This window comes from Ailuropoda melanoleuca, chromosome 8 (assembly GCF_002007445.2).
Source record: "Ailuropoda melanoleuca isolate Jingjing chromosome 8, ASM200744v2, whole genome shotgun sequence".
In the NCBI taxonomy this organism is placed as follows: domain Eukaryota; kingdom Metazoa; phylum Chordata; class Mammalia; order Carnivora; family Ursidae; genus Ailuropoda; species Ailuropoda melanoleuca.
Window position 1 is genome coordinate 61,477,544 of NC_048225.1, and position 20,142 is coordinate 61,497,685.

At 39.2% G+C, this 20,142-nt stretch overlaps 1 protein-coding gene across 1 annotated transcript; it reads left to right on the top strand.

The window, feature by feature from the left end:
• Positions 1 to 6: 6 nt before the first annotated feature.
• WEE1 (WEE1 G2 checkpoint kinase) lies at positions 7 to 13,104 on the top strand. The gene is made up of 11 exons (XM_034666544.1): positions 7 to 185; positions 1,615 to 1,820; positions 2,531 to 2,594; positions 2,792 to 2,964; positions 3,455 to 3,576; positions 7,347 to 7,493; positions 9,384 to 9,479; positions 9,565 to 9,650; positions 11,316 to 11,486; positions 11,583 to 11,728; positions 12,625 to 13,104. Exons 2-11 carry the CDS (start codon positions 1,681 to 1,683, stop codon positions 12,776 to 12,778), a joined length of 1,299 nt encoding a protein of 432 aa, XP_034522435.1. The 5' UTR covers positions 7 to 185; positions 1,615 to 1,680; the 3' UTR covers positions 12,779 to 13,104.
• The last annotated feature ends 7,038 nt before the right edge of the window (positions 13,105 to 20,142 follow it).

Below are 20,142 nucleotides of genomic sequence, written 5' to 3' on the forward strand. Positions count from 1 at the left end.
CCTACTTCCTGGGCAGCTCGTTCTCGCCGGTGCGCTGCGGCGGCGCGGGGGACGCGTCCCCGCGCGGCTGCGGGGCGCGCCGGACTAGCGAGGGCCCCTGCTCGCCGCGGCCGGACCACCCCGGCACCCCGCCGCACAAGACCTTCCGCAAGCTGCGGCTCTTCGACACGCCGCACACGCCCAAGGTGAGAGGACGCGGGGCCGGGCGCCTGGAGCCCGCGCCCGCCCAGCCTTTTAAAAAGGCCGCGGCGCCGGGAGCCGAGCGCGGCGCTGCCTGGGTTCGGTTACATAACCGCCCGGCCGCACCCCCACTCGTTCCCCGGAGCCGCAGCAAAAAGTTGGCAGCCCCTCGTTTTGGCCCTGCCCAGAAGTTGTCCGTTGAGATTATGTAACCGAACAATGGGCCTCTTCTGGAACTTCTTCGTCTTTCAAAGGGGCTGATCGGCGCCGTCCAGGTGGCTGATGATTTCACGCCCGTCGACTTGGGGCCTTCCCGACCGTGTCAGCCCGGAGTGTGGCGCTGATAAGGTGCTTTGGAAGGATGTCGAAGTGGTGCTGGCCCGGCCACCTGACACTCCCAAGCGCCGGAGCCATATGGTGCCTTTTAAACGCAGTGATGGGCCCTGTAATTTGGGCGGCGCACGCAGGAGTTCGGTTAAAAAAAATTCCTAGCGCTTATCGTTTCGTGTCGTGGCCCTAAGGGGTTAAGTTTGAGGGATGGAGGGAGACTGCGCTTCGACTTGGGTGAAAAGGCTGGCCTTCCAAGCATTTCCAGTCTTAAGCCTCCTTAACTCAGGGTAGCGTTTAAGCTTCTGTCCGTACGTGCTATTTCTCGGGTAAGCGTTTGTTTACACCCTTTCGTGTGCAGTGCCCATGTGTGGTCAGCCCAAGTGTAACGATTAGGGACATCCAACTGTTAAAAGCCGTCATTGGTGGGCTTCCTTGAACCCTTGTGCTTTCATATTGCTGATAACCTATCACAGTGAAGGAGGTGTTTAGCACCTGTTTGGCGAGGAGCAAGGGAGGATGCAGACGACGACCTCTGGAACTTAAGAAGTAGCAGCAGATTTTAAAACGGACCCGTCACGAAATTGAGACAAGTATCGCATTTCTGAGTCCCTTTCAGTGCTGTCGGTCGTAAACCTCACGAAGAAGTGTGTGTTTTGAGCGTTACTGTTTATTAGGGACTTGCCCAAGGCATAATCCCTCTGGAAGCGAGGGGAGGAGTCTGAGGGGAGGAGTCTGCCGGAGGTGGTTTTCAAAGCCCTATTTGGATGGGGGAAAGGGAGCTTTTTTGGGGCTCCCTGACTGCTTTCTATTTTTAGGTGAAATGAAAGGTTTTGTTAACTTTTAGACTCTAGAATAAACTTAATTTTAGTCTGCATTCCTACTCTCTTAGGGTCAGAGACCTACTTTATGTGGCTTTTTCAGAAAAGGTGGTTGGTATCCACCTTCAGACTGCTACCACTGTTTGTTTTGCTGGAGATGTGACAGAGGCTTGTGTGTTGCTTTGATCTACACTATCAGACATGTGAAAGGCTTGTTGTTGAAGGTTGGGTTGAGAAGGCTGTCTATAGGACTTGTACTAAAAAATTTTTTTCCTGTCCTACCTAGAGTTTGCTCTCCAAAGCTCGAGGGATCGATTCCAGCTCTGTTAAACTCCGTGGTGGTTCTCTATTCATGGATCCAGAAAAATCAGGAAGAAGGGAATTTGACATGCGACAGACTCCTCAAGTGAATATTAATCCTTTTACCCCAGATTCTGTGTTACTTCATTCCTCAGGACAATGTCGTAGAAGAAAGCGAACACATTGGAATGAGTAAGTTTTTTAGTATTCCACAGCTTGGTCCCCAACCACTCAAGATTGGTTTGTGGTACTTATCAAAATTTAATTTCATCTGAATGACATGGAAGTTTATACTCTGTAATTTTTCTGTTGCTAGCACCCACTTTCCAGGAGAGGTAGGTGGAAAGTTATCAGCTGTGGAAAAGTAGTGGTGTGAAACAGGAAGGAATAAAAAGCCTAAATAGCTTGTAGAAAATCTGCTGGTCTCAGAAATGAGGCAGGCGGAGAGAGTTGATTTGGAAAGACTTTAATTCTGATACGTGTGGTGGTGTTGGCTTGTAGTTAATGAGCACATTTCATCAGGGACAGCATTTTCATCAGCTGAGCTGTATCTCATGATTATAAAATTAAGTGCTTTCTTACCTGTTTTTTTTTTTTAAGATTTTATTTATTTTTGAGAGAGAGAGAGGGCGCTCGCACAAGCATGAGTCGGGGGAGGGGCAGAGGGAAAAGCAGACTCCCACTGAGCAGGGAGCTGGACGCCCAATTCAATCCCAGGACCCTGGGATCATGACCCCAGCTGAAGGCAAACGCTTAACTGACTGAGCCACCCAGGTGCCCTTTCTTGTCTGTTTTTAGTCATTAAAATGCAATTTCACTGTACACCTATCAGATGAAGTTTTGGATCTCTAGTGGATGTGTCTGTCAGAACTATTGATGGAAAAATACATACTGTTTTTCAGTTCTTATGGTGAAGACATGGAAGCCAGTGATTATGAGTTCGAAGATGAAACAAGACCTGCTAAAGTAAATAGCTCTTTATTTTCTTTTTATTGTTTCTGAAATTTCATTTTTTACTTCTTAACAAGTTACCATATATACATATTAAATATCCATTAAAACATAAGATATAATGGTTTTTAAATTGCACACATAGTGCTGTCATCATAGCAAAAAATCTTTCATATCTTTGTATTATGTATATGGATACACTTTTATTGCAGAGAATTACAATTACTGAAAGCAATATGAAGTCACGGTATACAACAGAATTTCATGAGCTGGAGAAAATTGGCTCTGGAGAATTTGGTTCTGTGTTTAAGTGTGTGAAGAGGCTGGATGGATGCATTTATGCCATTAAGCGATCAAAAAAGCCATTGGCTGGCTCTGTTGATGAGTATGTATTAAAAATTTTGTCTTTTGCCCTTTTATTCCCTCTGGTGTTGCAAACATTAAGGTTTTACATAACCAAGCACTGAAATTCTCTCACTTTTGAGAAGCTATAATAATTTAATCAGATCTTTTTCATTTTGTGCCATTAATTCTTACTGGACTTGGTAAAATTATCTGAGTAGTCTGATTTTGGAACCTAACTTAAATTTCTTTTTTCTGGTAGTATCCATGAATTCACAGTAAAATGGAGTTTCATTTTTCCCGAGTCCTAGGGCCAGCAAGGTTCCTTCTTTGTAACTAACATTCCTCTTTAATGTAAAAACCTTTAGATAAATCTGATGCAGAGTCTTAACCCCATTTCTCTTAAGCAAATTATCCTTCAGCATAATGATAGATAACAGAAATTAAGTTTCTTTTATGAAGTTTCAGATAAATTAGTTCAGTTTAGGCTTGAATAAAAATGATTTACCATTCTATCAATCTCAAACTTGTAGGCAGAACGCTTTGAGGGAAGTATATGCCCACGCAGTGCTGGGACAGCATTCTCACGTAGTTCGATATTTCTCTGCATGGGCCGAAGACGATCATATGCTTATACAGAATGAATATTGTAACGGTGAGTAATATATTGGTTCTCTTACAAACTTGTGAGCTCAAAAAAATTAACACTGAGGAAATAGTTTTTATCTGAAATCCTGCTCTAATTCTGTCTCTTTTATCTTTTATAAATTCAAAGAGAGCATAAATCTCTTATAATTCAAGAAGCCTAACAGGAGTTTCAAGTTCATTGCTTACCTGGATATTAAGTAAAGCTTGAAAACCTTGTCCCTTTTACCTCAGTAGTAGAACTGTGCATGGTGGGGCGCCTGTTAGTCAAACTGATCGTGAAAGGACTGTGGTCTTGCCATATATATATTTTGGTATCCCTAGCATATAGCATAGTGTATGTGGGGTATGGTAGTTCATAAAGTAGATTCAATGCATTTAGCCTTCCCTTTCCATTTCATTTTATGCGCTGTTAAAACATACTGGTTACTCGTAAAGTGACAGTGACTTTCCATTGTTCTAACTTCAGCCATTTGTTCAAAGTATTCTGTAATCTTGCCCCCATTCCTGTTTCTCCAGCCTAGTTTACCACTAGAATCCACTCACACTTTTCTATTAAGTTATGCTTTTAGTTCTCTAGCTGTGCCTCTCTCCCTCATTTTCCCCTAAAACCAATGAAACAAGCATCTGTAGAGATTCAGCTTTGGACCTCTGGAGAGCTTTCAATTTCAACAAGTCCCTCAAGGACCAGCTTGGTTCCCCCCCTTCTTCATTAAACCTTTATCAAAACCCTGGTCTCAATTTTGATTCTTGTAAGTACCTTTTATTAAAAAGGTGAATCTTTATATATGCTTGATTTCCATTTCTGTATATCTTCCGTGAATATTACAGAATTTAGAATTTGTCGAGCAGTTAGGAGGTGATAGCAAAGATTTGTTTGTGTTATTTTTTTTGATTCTCATTATTTTTTCCTCTGAAGGCTGGTGAATAAATCAGTGGTGTAGGTAGTGGATTCAGATTTTCAGTGTTTAAAAACATTGAACAAAACAGAAAAGATCCATTTCTCACACGTAACGTTTTGTTGAGTTGTCATTATATTAATTCTCTGTACTTGAAAGAACTAAATGCTCAGTATACAGCATTGCTGCTAATCTGTTTCGCGCCTCTCTTGAAATGCTTCTGTTCCTATCATCAGAATATTTATGTAGCGATATCTCATGACCTTGTGGACTAATCTGCTCCTTAACCTTCATTTTTCAGGTACTGCACTTCCTGTAGGATAGTTTGACCATCTCTTTTCCACTCAGTGTTTGCTAGATGACATCTTCCAGTTTTTTCTCCCTTTCACCTTGTTGATGTGGCTGGTCTTCTTAACAAGTATTTCAGTAGCACTCCAGGGATCACAGATTTGTACCAGCCCACCCGATAAATATGTGGCTGTGTAGTTCAGATGATTTTGAGAAAACTCTGGGCCTGGGGAGATAGGGAGGAGTGAATTGACTGGCTACCCTCTCAGATTATAAAGACCTTGCCCTAAAAAAACAAAACAAACCAAAACTTGTTTTGTAATACAGTTAGATTATAAAATAGTATTTTGAAACAGTTTATTATTTTGGAACAGTATAAAACACTTAAAGAATATACAGATCTTTAAAAAATAAATAGACCTGTGTGAAACAGGGTTGCTGCTTAGTATAGTTGTCTGTTCTGTTTAGATGAAAGGAAATGAGGCTATCTAGATAAATTCGTGAACTCTTCTATTTCTTTTTGCCACCATTCTTCTCCCCACATAAAACTTTGAATGTCCTAATAATAGGCCTGATCTTCAGATCCTTTTCCACAGTTTCACAGGGAAATGATTCTACTGTCATTTCATTTATACATAGTGATTAACTGACGTCCTTTATTGTGACTAAGTTTCCTTATTATCTCAGTCATTTGCATTTTAAGCCTTTTGTCTTCGTTTGGTTATAGACTGAAATTTTTACCCCTGGTAAACAAGTGTGGAAAAATGTTGATGTGTAAGGGAGGAGAACCTGAAATATCAGATGAGTGTCTTGCTCTTCTCACTTCTCTTTGCCTTTCAGCGGTGAAATAGAAGGAACTGGCCTACCTATAGTTGGTAGATCCACTCAAAATGGAGTCGTGTTCTATCTTATTAAACTTGGACTAGGACTTCAAGCCCGTTTATTGACCTCCCTTCTAGAGCCCTCTTTTTCCTGCAGTTCAAGATTTGTACAAGTTAGGTATGGAGAATACACTTAAGCCTAAAATATCGAGGTGTGTGATTTTATTTTTAAAACACATTGGACATTTTGCTACCTAGTCTTATTCAAATTGTAGGACCTCCTTTCCTGACTAAACATCAATAGACCTTCCTGATTTTATTACCCTGGCTCTGATTTCATTATTCCTAACTAAGCTTTAAACAGATGTGGTTTGTTTTGGTTTATGACTTTTATTTTGTTTTACATAACTCCTCTTTTCCTGAGATAAGTTATAAACTTACAATGTTTTTAATAAAACTTAAAGTATAAACTTACAAAGTTTTTTGAAGTATAAACAAATGAGCTGGTTGGTTTGACTGATCCTATAAAAGCAGGTTTTATTCTCATAGTAAAAGTAGTATAAGTTAAAACTACTCAAATAGTGGTTTTTACCTGTAAAATTTATAGACTTGTCAAGGGTGTGGGAAAAGTTATTCTCATACATTAATGATGGGTGTATAAATTGGTACAGCCTTCTCAATGGGGAACTCTGTGTGTGTATGTGTGTGTGCATTGTACGTGTAAGTAAAATTGCCCCAGATTTGTCTTCCAAAGCCCCAGATTCACATAAGGCACTTGCTAGCAGAATTTAAGTGCCAGCCATTTTGAAATCAGAAACCGAATACACTGTTAGACTTCTTCTATGTGAATTTTCACAGGCAGTGAAGTTGTGGCACTGATGGTGTGAATACCAACCGTAAGCTGTTTTGTAGAAGGATAAATAGAAAAATGTTCCTCTTGGCTATAAAAATATATTCTATATATGAGATAGTATTTCACACACATACTTGAGCCACATATTAGTATTGTTTTATGACTGTACACACCCTTTATTTTTTTAAAGAGGATTTTATTTATTAGAGTGTGTGTGCGAGCAGGAGGGTGGGGTGTGGAAGGAGCAGAGGGAGAGGGACAAGCAGACTCTGCACTGAGTGCCAGCGGAGGGCTCGATCCCACAACCACAAGGTCATGACCTGAGCCGAAACCGAGAGTCATACGCTCAACCAAGGCGCCCCTGTATATGCCCATTAAACCAGCAGTTTGGTTCTGTGAGATATGTTAAATATGTGTGAAATCACCAATGTACAAAGTTATTCCTTAGACTGTAGTATATAGTGGCAGAGACTTGGAAATTATTTTAAAATGTTCATCAGGAGATTGGTTAATGCATTACTATTCAGTTATACAATGGAATTCTGTAGAGACACGAGAGATTAAGGTAGTCTGTGTATCAGTAAAGAATGATCTTCAAGATAATGAAAATATGTTATCATTTGTATGAAAAGGAGTTGAAAAAAATATATAAGAAACCAATAACATAGGTTTATTCTGGGAAAAAGAACCAAGTAGGATGCTGGGGTATATGAATGAAACAGACTTTATATTTTATACCCATTTGAGTATATTACTTATTGAAAGAACAAATAAAATTTTGATTTCACAAGCAGGAAAGAGAATAGGTTGTATAAAATGCTACTTTCTTCGTTGAGTTTGTGGCCACTCAGTAAAGATGGAGGGAAGAGAAATAAGATCTTACGAAGAGGAAATTGCTAATTTTTCCCATGTTTGTTAGGTGGAAGTTTAGCTGATGCCATAAGTGAAAACTACAGAAGCATGACTTACTTTACAGAAGCAGAGTTGAAGGATCTCCTTCTGCAAGTTGCCCGGGGCTTGAGGTATATTCATTCGATGTCTTTGGTTCATATGGATATAAAGCCTAGTAAGTATTACAAATTCTCTGACCTGTGTTCTTTTACTGTTATAGAGAATAAATGATTTCATTAAAACATTATAAAAACATGTACATCTTACTATGTTTTTTCATTATTAGTTTTAAAAGACCTTTGAGCCACATATTTATATTGTTTTATGATTTCCATTCACCTCTTCTCTTGTTATTCCAAAATATTTGAGACAATTCATTTTTATTAAAAGTTGGAAAAATTTGCTGCATCTTATGGAAGCCTGATGGGGACTTCTTATGGACTCTGATGGGGAGACTAAGAACCTGTTATTTAAAGCCCCTCTCTTCTATTAGGCTATAGAACCATAATTACAAAAATAATGCTTGTTCTAACAGGGTTGTTAGAATAAAATGAAATATATGAAAATGTTTTTGGAAACTTAAGTGCTATGCACACATGGTGGTATTTCTAGCCTTTATATCATGAAAGTGTTACTGCATTATTCAGAAAACGAATGGCACATGCAGCATGATTATCTTGCATTAAAAAGGTGCAAGTGAGTGAGTGCTGCAGGAACATCTTAGTGCGCGTCCCTCTCATTTTATCTAAAATAACCTCATAACGCACGCACTATGTTAAAACTTGTTATAAGTCAGCTCTTTCTGTTTCAGTAAATCGTCATCTCTTCTAATACCTAGATCATATTAAAAGTTTTCCCAGGTCACCCAAGTCCTTATGGTTTACTTGTCCAAACTAGTATCCATTTTCACAACCATGCACCCCATCTGCTTCTATTCTTTTTTTTCTTTTTCCTTCAGGTTTTACCCTTCTTCTACCTTAAAAAAATAATACTCATATGGACTTTGGCTTGTAAGATGTCCTTTCTTCTGGATTTGACTGGTTGCACCCTTGCATCATTTATCTTACTCCTTTTTCCCATATATTTCCTATAAATTGGAAGTTTAACAGGTTGATGAAGTATGAATTTTAGGCTACGTGTTTCTAAGTTGAATTTAATGAAGGGTTTTTGGTTTTGTCTATGAAAATGCGTGATTCGTGAGAATTTAAATCATTTACACAACTTACTTTAATCTTATTAGTTATGTGAAGAATTTATCTGTAAATAACTCACTAAAATTTTTATTTTCAAAAGGGGAAAAATACTATTTGGACTGATGACAGTAAACAGGAGTTAGTAAGGTTTGCCTATACTCACTCCTATCTTGTTTTAAGTAGACCCTTACAGGTACAAAAGTTGAAAATATTAAGGCATGTGAAGTTTTAAAATTTCAAATTAACAAATACCATTGAAAAATAAATTATCCTATAAATAAAGTGAAATTGGAAAGATGACTTAAATGAGTGTAACATTTATAAACACAGTATTACATTGGTAAAACAATTAAAATGAAATCTGTTACTGAAACTTACATTAATCGTGAACTCACCTGAATTTGAAGAAGAAAAGAGTGTGTAGAGCAGAGATGAACCACAAAGGCACATTGGGATGGAGACACTGTATGGTCAGCCAAACTTAAAAGTTACATTACTTGTACTTTTCATACCAGCCCATAGCATTAGGTTAAAATTTATGATTTGGAAGCATCACAGATTAGTACATTATTGCCTTTTTTGTATTGTTTCTATGTAGTTAAAACCAAAGATCAATGTGTAGATGACAGGGTCTAATGAAGTGGTTTCCAAGTGTTCAAAGATAAGTACTAGGCCAGAAAATATGTTCCTTAGAAAATACAACCCCATTTGCTATCCCCTGAGATTCTTATTCTCATTGGGTTTGGGGCTAGCACGTATGAAAATCTACATGTTTGAAAGCTTTTGGGATGATTCTGATGTATGGCTTTGTTTATGAATTTTGGTTACACTATTACTTGTTAGTGCCTCTGACGTAAGTAACTGTTTGACAGGTAATATTTTCATATCTCGAACCTCAATCCCAAATGCTGCCTCTGAAGAAGGAGATGAAGATGACTGGGCATCCAACAAAGTTATGTTTAAAATAGGTAAGAAAGAAAGATAACTAGATTATTGTCTTAAAATAAAGTAAAAGGCTACTTAACTCTTGACTATTTTTTTCAATACTTATAGGTGATCTTGGACATGTAACAAGGATCTCTAGTCCGCAAGTTGAAGAGGGTGATAGCCGTTTTCTTGCAAATGAGGTTTTGCAGGAGGTAGTTTTTTTTTTCTTTAATAATGCTGTTTGCTTTGTAACAATGCAGACATATTAAAATTTTAAGCTAATAACCGGTAAAGTGGTAAAGAAAGCCTAAAGTATCAGCTGGGGATATTTAATCTAACAAAATTCAGTAAAGGCAAAGATTAGTAATATTCAACAATGATGGAGTTGTAAAAGAAGTTCTTATATACTGCTGGTGGAACTGCAAAATGGCACAGCCTTTCAGGAGATCCAAGTATTTGTATCTATCAACGCTTTATTTTTATTTTTTATTTTTTTTTAAAGATTTTATTTATTTATTTGACAGAGAGAGACAGCCAGCGAGAGAGGGAACACAAGCAGGGGGAGTGGGAGAGGAAGAAGCAGGCTCCCAGCGGAGGAGCCTGATGTGGGGCTCGATCCCATAACGCCGGGATCACGCCCTGAGCCGAAGGCAAACGCTTAACCGCTGTGCCACCCAGGTGGCCCTATCAACGTTTTAAAATCCTGTACCCTTTGACCCAGAATTTCCATTTCTAAGAGTCTCTCCCACAGAAATATTTATATACAAATAAATTGAAAGCAATGTAAATGTTTAGCAGTAAAGGAACGGTTAAATAAATTACAGCATATAGTTAATAGTACTGTTTGAAAAAGTGTGACCAAAAAAAAGCCTGACAAAATATTTCCTGGTAAGAGTTTAGAATGAAAGTAGAACAAGTAGAAGAAATCAGTTGCGTGCTCCAGTTGTTCTGTTATATGTGTGTGCGTGTTTATAACTTGTCAATGTATGCCTGTTTCCTGTGTTCATATGAATGTCCCAGGATAGGAGTTTATTCTGAGTTGAATTGGACTAGTGAAAAAGAGAAGGCATTTACTTTTAGAAATATATTTACCACTTCCCTCCCAGAGTATGTATGTATTTGTGATTTAAAAAAGCTCCTCAGGAGCATTTCAGTCTGCTTTCCTGCCTTACACCAAGGTGGGCAAAGGATGAGAATTGATTGCAGGGCTCAAGCCACCAATCTGTGAAGACCTCAGGCCAGGGTGGGAGGAATTAGTGCTGGATCGAAGCTACTCCAACAGGCACTTGGCCTCAAGCGCTCCCTGCAATAGCCCTGAGAACGTGGATTGAACACATTTCCAGCCCTTTCCCTGCCCATCTCTGTTCCTGTTATGATGGTTTTGTGTGGGAGGAAATACAAATAAAGTGAAGTTACAGCCTTTTCCTGCTCCAAAAAAAAAAATAAATAAATAAAATAAAGTAAAATAAAAAAATAAAAAAGCTCCTCAGGGCCGCCTGGGTGGCACAGCAGTTAAGCGTCTGCCTTCGGCCCAGGGCGTGATCCCGGCGTTATGGGATCGAGCCCCACATCAGGCTCCTCCACTGGGAGCCTGCTTCTTCCTCTCCCACTCCCCCTGCTTGTGTTCCCTCTCTCGCTGGCTGTCTCTATTTCTGTCAAATAAATAAATAAAATCTTTAAAAAAAAATAAAAAATAAAAATAAAAAAGCTCCTCGGATTTAACTTATTCCCTGAATAGGTTTTAAAGGTTAAATATGGCATTGGACATTTTAATTTAGTCTTATTTCTCACCTATGTCATCACTGAAGTGTAATAATTATACTTTATTTTGGCTATTTTTATATTCCTTTTTTAAGAAATTGTTTTTAATTTTACAGAACTATACCCATCTACCAAAAGCGGATATTTTTGCCCTCGCCCTCACAGTGGTATGTGCTGCTGGTGCCGAACCTCTTCCCAGAAATGGAGACCAGTGGCATGAAATCAGACAGGGTAGATTACCTCGGATTCCCCAAGTGCTTTCCCAGGAGTTCACAGAGTTGCTAAAAGTGAGCATTTTTTGTATATGAAGCACTTTTTATTGACATGGTTTTATATTTTATTAAATTACATGTCTTTACCTTAATTTTACTTCTCTTTCTAAGGTTATGATTCATCCAGATCCAGAGAGAAGACCTTCAGCAATGGCACTGGTAAAGCATTCAGTATTGCTGTCTGCTTCTAGAAAAAGTGCAGAACAATTACGAATAGAATTGAATGCTGAAAAATTCAAAAATTCACTTTTGCAGAAGTAAGTGAGAGTTTTTTTGGAATGTTTTAACTTTCTCATTTTCATTCTCAAATTTTAATGATCAATGATTTAGGTTTTCTGTCAGTGAAGGCTGCAATGGTTTGGTATGTTAAGTTAAAATTTGGGGATTTCTGCCTTAAATTAGTATTTGTGACCTATTTCTTTGTGTTCTTAAACTTTGAAATTATGGACTTAAAAATTTTTAAGACTAGCATGTATTTGCAAGTGGTATTTATCCCCAATCCCTAAATTATAGCAAAAGCTAAGTGAGCCTGTACAGGTTCCCCCCCCCTTAAAGTCTTACCATAAATTAACAGTTTCCTTCATTCTTGTTATATTTTATGGAAGGATTAAATTAACATCAATTAAGTTAGTAGATAAGTTTCATATTTTGTCTGAATGACCTTTGACATTTCAGAAAATTGATTGGAATGATAATTCTAATTCATTTGCTTTATTGCTGATTTTAACCTAACGAAACTGACTTGAAATATAAAAGGTTTATTTGCCACTAGTTTGATAGCCATCATAGTTCATACAAATAGGAAGTAGAAGTTTCCTTTCAGCTCTATTTAAGGATATTTTTTCACCATACAAATTAAGAATTCTGTTTGAAATTGTTTTTTATTACAACTCAAAGTCATGATTACTTGGGTCCAAGTGTATATGATACTTTAATTCTGAGAGCACAAAATAAAATCATTTCATAGATTTAAGTTGTTTTAGCACAAGCTAAAGTTTGAGGCTGTGATTTTTTTCCTCAATTGTATCTTAGGATGATGACGGCATGCTAAGTTCTCCCAGCTGATAATATAGTTCGTGTTAGTCCTCTTAGGGTCCCTTCCTAGGATAATACAACAGGTGAAAAGTCTTGTTTCCTATTTTTATGTTCTTAGAGAACTCAAGAAAGCTCAGATGGCAAAAGCTGCAGCTGAGGAAAGAGCACTCTTCACTGATCGGATGACCACTAGGTCCACCACCCAGAGTAATAGAACATCTCGACTTATTGGAAAGAAAATGAACCGCTCTGTCAGCCTTACCATATACTGAACTACTCATTTCCCACCTCCCCACAAAAACTGTGACAAGAGGAAGCTAGGTTGAAATCACTGCTAGAATCCAGTTTGCAATTATTTTCTCAATCGTTGTCAGTAGTTTTACTGAAATACCTTTTAGGACTTTTATTTGTGAATTACAGTTGAAAGCTGTATTTTGACCAGTGCTCTGTCAGGCTTCCATCTGGTCTCACTAGTCTGTCTTCGGTAGGATGTCATTCACTGTTGGATGTTACACCAGCCTTTCCAGGGTTAACCACTGTGGTGGTGTGCTGCTTATAGTTTGCTGTTGCATTGTAATAAAAGGTGTCTTTCCCTGCAGTGACCTGTAAAAGGGACTCGGGGGCTTTATTACAAACATATTCTCCCTTTGAAAAGGGAAGTGCTAAGAGACTCAGTACTGCTCAGCCTTCAGTGTCCGTGTGTGTCGATCTTCTGTTTCTTTTTTTTAATTGTGAATTGTACTTGTATATCCAACTGGGAGCACTTTGTAGGCACTGCATGAACCATGGAGTGATAATTCTGTGGAAGTATTGCCTTGTATTGAATTTGCTGCTATTTTAGTTTTGTCTTTGCTGTAAAATTGTAGCATTAAACAATCATTGTTGTTAATAGGCTTTTTTGGAAAACAATTATGTGAAATATATAGCTGCTCTTGATGACAAGCAGCTATTTGCCTTTTTTTCTTTGAACTTTGAAGCTAGTGCATTGGAGTAATGCACCTTTTTTTCCCTTTTGGATTGCTGTATTAATGTAGTATAATTATTACTGGTTTTGTAATTTTTCCTGATAATGCCCTTCCCTGACTCTTTTTAAAAATGTTCCCTCCCTCTCCCCAAGTTTTGTACTTGATTGTATTGTTAGTCTGTTTTTAAATGTTTTGCCCGGTTTCTCTTCAATATTTGTGTATATAAACTAATCTTGGTGATAGTGTACATAGCTGTTTGAAATGCCGGAATGACTTCTGACTATTCCAAGCTTTTCACAAAATACATTTTATCAATGATAAACCATTTGACTAATAATACTGGCTAACCAGACATTGCAAAAAACAAAAACATAGAACTTGTCTATTGTTTGTTTTCCTGTTAATTTTGGTTTAAAACATGTTTGCACTTGTCTTTCTGACTTGTGTTTTATTAACATTGATTGGCATATTAAAAGTCACTCTGAGCTTACCTTAATTGTCTATATCTTTGTGATGCCTGTTTTCTGTTTTATCTCTAGTATCACTACATTTTAACATTTAGAGTGTAATGTATATAAAGTACTAAGAGAGCACATTTTTGATAGAATATGAAACATTTAATGATGAGCTTTAGGCTACATCAGTTACATTTTGTAACTGGAGAAGAATTTGTCCATCAACCATAAATGTTCTTTGTCACTATAAGTATTTATTTAATATTTGTACATCACATATCATAGTATGCATTTGATCTGCTAGAAATATAGGATAATATAGTTTAGATTATTGAGCGGTTGTAATGACTCAACTTTCTAATTTGAGCTGAGTCACACAAGAGCTTTAAAGTGAGGTTGTAACTCAACTGGGCTGGATTTTTTAAGAATTGAGAGTGCAAATTTAAGTGATAAATAGTGCTAATTCTATGTAACATCTTTATCTAATATAGATTAGAACCAGAGTAAGCAGCAAAGGCCTTAGAGCTTAAAAATGGATGCCCCCCCCCCAAAAAAAGGGATTTCACAAGATCCTTTTGCTTTTTGATCATGGGTACATAATTTCTGTTGACTAGGGTCTATTCCCACTATAAACATTTCTAATAAGCTTAATTACTTTAGCTTTTAAGCTAATGGCATGTTAAAAAGCACATTTTAGAGGTGTGAGAGGACTTAGTGCAGATGGATAAATTAGATAAAGACGCTGATGGGGGTGAGAAAACAAGCTGCAGAGGCTGGAACAGTAACACATCTCAGGAGTCACCGAAGACAAAAGTATAATCGGTGCACCTTAGGGTCACTCAACGTCATTGAGGTGCATTTTTCTAGTGCACTAGCTTCAAAGAAAAAAATCAGGCATTTTTCAAGTTGATACTTGCAGTAAATTTTTCACATATTTAAGAATATTAGATTAAGCAGGAAAAAAATTGGTTTTCTAAGAAGGAATTCTTAAACCATCTAAGCTGATAGAGTTGGGCTCATACTTACCACAGGATACCCAGGTTGAATGCATTCTGTGTGCTAACTGGTAGACCAAGACCTGTTAGAAATAGTCTTTGCCCCTCAGTACTCAGGATAAAATAGAGGCGACCCATGTAAACATAAAACGACAATAGAATGTGGTAAGTGCTATGTTGGGGGGGTTCTGCAGGTAGAGTGATAAAGGACAATTACATAGCTTGGGAAGATGCTGCTGGTAGAGCCGTGAGTAGATCCAGGGAATTACATTTAGAGTGGTTTCAAAGCCACTGTACTGACTCGGTAAGATTAAAGAGGGCCTGAACTACGACCCCTGTGGACAGACACAAGAGAATAGGAATTTCATTAGATGGGAGCACTGTACACTGAACGGTTTTTGTTTTTATATAATAGAATGAGAACTTGTTAGCATAACATCAGGAGGAAGCTACAAGAGCTAATATAGAAGCATTGAAGAATTTTCCAGAAAAGTTAACTTAAATGCAAGGGCCTGTTATTGTTTGACACAGATAACTAACATTGATAAAACTACTGTTTTGGAAAGCTGACTTAAGGAAGAAAAATTTTAAATATTGACTATGACTATGCAGGCAGGTAGGAGAAATCATATATAGCAGTTGACTGCAAATGAAATTGTTGCCTTACCTTTAACTTGCCACGAATCCAAGGCAGCCCCCTTTAACTGGGGAGCTAATGTCTTAAAAAGCCAGTTCTGAAGCTTTGGTTTTCACTCTGTTCCAGAGGTCAAGAAATAATGGCATTTAAAATATTGCTAACAGCTGAATTTGGATGCTGCTTTCAGCTGTCTCCTAATTCTTTAAAGCAGCAGCATCCTGACATTAGTTTTCTTCCTTCCCAATTCATCTCCACAAAGCATCTCCCTAGCCAACAGATCGAATAAGTGGTTGCATCCCTATTTTTATGTGTGAAATTTTTAAAGGCCAATTAAAGCAATCAATAAGGAGGAGGGATCAAAAAAGAATTTTGGATGTTTTGGATATTGTGAAAATCATAACTGAAGCCTGGAACTAGGAATTCGGAGGAAACTGCCTCATTCAGTATTTTGAGGCCTTTGTATAACTGTAAAAAAGCATCACTGAAACTGATTTGGCATTGCAGTGAGTGGATCTAGAAGTTTTTCCTGCAAATCCGGTTGTATTGTTAGAAATTTCTCAGAAGCTCAGCAAGGTAGATTTTTATAAAAGCGGAGGAGTAAGACATCGTCGAAACTGCGCCTTTCCCAACACTTAGCTTTTAAAAACTTTGAGAAGCATTCATCTGAACATCATTGAACTTTTTTTTTCTTTGTGGCAGATGACCCTAATTTTCAATGCAGTTCAAAGGTCTCTGGAATAAGGAAACATATCTATGTATGCTCTAGGAAGATTTACCAGGAAAAGATGACATGTTCTGTCCAAACTTCATTAAACTAAGAGTCTTAGAAACCTCGGCCAGTCCAGCCCATGAAGAAAAATACCTCAAGGAACATTTATATCATAGTTCACATTGTTTAGTTTTATATGGTGAATAAATATTTTGAAGAGCATCTTACTGTTTTGAGTTTTGACATTCTTGTGATATGAAATGGGTTTCCAGGCCTGGAATTCCAATTTATGCCTACCAGTCCATAATGCCAATGGGAAGTACAGGTTCCGTGTACAATGACTCCATTTCGGATGATTATCCAGAGAGGGGTCCTCTTTTTGCAGATCAGACTATAGAGGCTGAGGTAAGTTAAATAACTTAGGAGCTCGGTTTGGTAAATAGGAAAGCCAGAATTCGAACTCAGATGTTATGGCAAAGAAACCTGCTTTTTCCAGACACATGAAAGTTGAGGACAAATACTAATTAAGGGAAAGAGTGCAGGCCACAAAGGAGACTAAGAAGGGGCAGTCTGAATATTAGGAAAATTGGGAAGACTAGTGTATGGAAACCAAGAGAGAAGTTTGAAAGAGAAACTAAGTGTGACTATATACAGAAAAGATTAAGAAGTGACTCAAAGCTCCATGAAGGCATCTAGTGTGGAGATCTTTGGTGAGCAGTTTTAGTGGGGGGAAGAGGGGTACGGGGGACAAAAGCCAGATTACAGTGAGTTGGGGTATAAATGGGAGATGAGGGAATAGAGATAGCATGTATAAATCATTTTCGAGAAACATGGCTGAGGGGCACCTGGGTGGCTCAGTCGGTTAAGTGTCTGCCTTCAGCTCAGGTCATGAATCCCGGGTCCTGGGATCCAGCCCTGCAACAGGCTCCCTGCTTGGCTGGGAGTCTGCTTCTCCCTGTCCTGCTCCGCCTGCTTGTGCACACGTGCTCCCTCTCTCTCTCTCTCTCTCTCTCTCTCCCTCTCCCTCTCTCGGTCAAATAAGCAATCTTTAAAAATTTTTTTAAAAAAACCTGGCTGAAAGAGAAGGGCAAAGGAGAAGAGGGCTATAGCTAGAGGGGAATCTGGGTTTTTCTGTTTTCACTACCACTTATTGATCGCCTATTATGTGCCAAGTGTTTTACGTACCTAATATAATTTAATCTTCATAAGAGCTCCGTGACAAAATCCCCATTTTACACGTGATATTTAGAGAGGTAAAAAGGAATTTCCCAGATTATATTGTTACAAAGCGTCGGGATTCAAACCTAAAATGTTTGCGCCACTAGCCAAATTCATAGCAGATCATCTGAGCCTGGAACAGAGGAAGGATGAGTGAGGATGAGTCAAATTTGGAAGTGTTTAGAGGAATGCAGGAAGTGGGGGAGGGGAACTCCAGCATGATGGGCCTTTTCTGTAGCCGGAATTGAGTCCCAGGAATTGCACTGCCTGAGGGCAGAGCACTAGTATGGGAGGAATGCTGACTCACTCCACTACCTTCTGTACTTCTGAATGAGGTGGTTTAAAAGTTTTCAGAGTACACTATATAGCCATTTAAAGCAATGTTTTAAGGAGTTTTATGACACGGGAAAATGCATGTGTTATAGTAAAGTAAGAATCAGGAAGCAAAAGTACATATATGGGATTTTTTAAGCATTAAAACAGAGGGCTAATAATGGCTGTCATTTGAGTGGTGAAATTATGGGATATTCCCACTCCTTTTTCCTTTCCAAACTTTCTATATTTTATTTTATTTTTTATTTATTTTTTAAGGTTTTGTTTATTTTTAAATAATCTTTACACCCAACATGGGGCTTGAACTCACAACCCTGAGATCAAGGGTCACATGCTCTTCCTACTGAGCCAGCCTGGTATCCCTAAACTTTCTATATTTTGGTTTTTTTTTTTTTTTAAGATTTTATTTATTTATTCGACAGAGATAGAGACAGCCAGCGAGAGAGGGAACACAAGCAGGGGGAATGGGAGAGGAAGCAGCAGGCTCATAGCGGAAGAGCCTGATGTGGGGCTCGATCCCATAACACCGGGATCACGCCCTGAGCCGAAGGCAGACGCTTAACCTCCGTGCCACCCAGGCGCCCCTGAACCTTCTATATTTTGAACAATGAGGGGCGCCTGGGTGGCTCAGTTGGTAAAGCGACTGCCTTCAGCTCAGGTCATGATCTTGGGGTCCTGGGATGGAGCCCCATGTGGGTCTCTGGGCTCAGCACAGTCTGTTTCCCTCTCCTTACCCTTCTGCTGCTCTCTCCACCCACACGCCCCCCGTGTTTGCACACTCTCTGTCTCAAATAAATAAAATCTTAAAAAAAGAAAAGATACCTTGACATTATTAACATGCAGTCAATACAAATTATCAAGTCACCTAACTGGCAAAGTTTTGTCCAGTAATCATGCTTGTACTCCCCCAAATTTCTGGTAACGGAGACCAGTCCCTTGACTACAGGGGCACTTGTGTCATCTGGCCTGGGCCAAATGGAGCTTTTCCTGGAACCTGGTGGATGCTCCAATTGCTGTGTTGGCCATGCTGCCCACTGCTTGGAAAAGGCCTCTCTGTAAGAGAAGAGAGTGAACCAACACAGAGCAGACTAGAGAACGGAGGAAAGCACGATCCGACAGTGTGTCAGTCCCTGAGGCTAATCTTGGTTTGGTTCCATAACTTCGTATATTCCTCTTTTTGGCCTCTGTTATTTTGAGGTGAGTTTCCAGTTGTGCAAAATAGTAAAGCTATGTTGAGCTGAGTTTGAGGTGTTGCTTGCAATTAACAGTTTGCATCATACTTGTCTACACTGGCAGCCGAAAGTATTCTAGATGGTGTATGACTGAGAAATGTATGCCAAAGATCCTAGGTTTCCTGGATTAATCCCTTTGTTGAGCCTCCTGCCGTGTCAAGACTGTGTGGGACAGCGGCAGAGTCCCCAGCATCTCCTCCTGGCCTGCCTCGTTTTCCTGGTTACGCATGGTAAGAACATAAATTTTCTAATGACTACTTTGTGCAAAGCACCACCACCGCAGTTCCAGAAGGAACTCAGCTGGTAGAACTTGACCTCTGCTAACAGGATGAGACGCCACACAGTTCCATTAACAGCTAAAGGGACTTAGGCAGCCGGTGATTTGCACAATAATTATCATGTGGTTTGTTTGCCTGTCTGCCACAGGCTACTGCTCTGTCAAAGATGTTATTCTTTTTTTTTTTTTTTAAGATTTTATTTATTTATTCGACAGGGATAGAGACAGCCAGCGAGAGAGGGAACACAAGCCGGGGGTGGGGGTGGTGGGAGAGGAAGAAGCAGGCTTATAGCAGAGGAGCCTGATGTGGGGCTCGATCCCGTAACGCCGGGATCACGCCCTGAGCCGAAGGCAGACGTTTAACCGCTGTGCCACCCAGGCGCCCCCCAAAGATGCTATTCTTAAAGGAGTTGGAGATAAAAGCCAGTGAAGAGTCTTGAATTTGTATTTCAAGCATCTTCATTCTGAGGAGTGGAGGGAGTGGTGGGAAGGCAGAGGACTCTGTGCCAGCATGTGCTTCCCGAACAGACGCCTGGCTCCAGCATCGAATGGATTGGAATGCAGAGTGGAATCGCACCCATGTTCGCTGTGTTGAGTGCATGCTTTGGTTCATTTTTTCAGTCAAATGTATCTTAGGAACCTGCCCTGAACTGGGGATGAGCAGCTCGTGCAAGACCTAAGATACGAATGCGAACAAGATAACCCCCCACCCCGCGTTGTGTGGAGGTAGTAGGCAGAAACAGCTAACTATATACAGTAAAATAAGTGCTCTTTGAGGGTTTGCCTAGGTCACTTTGGGGACCAAATGATAAGCA

Bases quoted from the DNA above. Each gene is read 5' to 3' on its own strand.
- WEE1 (XM_034666544.1), top strand. From the start codon at position 1,681: ATGGATCCAGAAAAATCAGGAAGAAGGGAATTTGACATGCGACAGACT. The intron at 9,651-11,315 runs GTAGTTTTTTTT...TTAATTTTACAG, and splicing joins CAAATGAGGTTTTGCAGGAG to AACTATACCCATCTACCAAA. The intron at 11,729-12,624 runs GTAAGTGAGAGT...TTATGTTCTTAG, and splicing joins AAAAATTCACTTTTGCAGAA to AGAACTCAAGAAAGCTCAGA.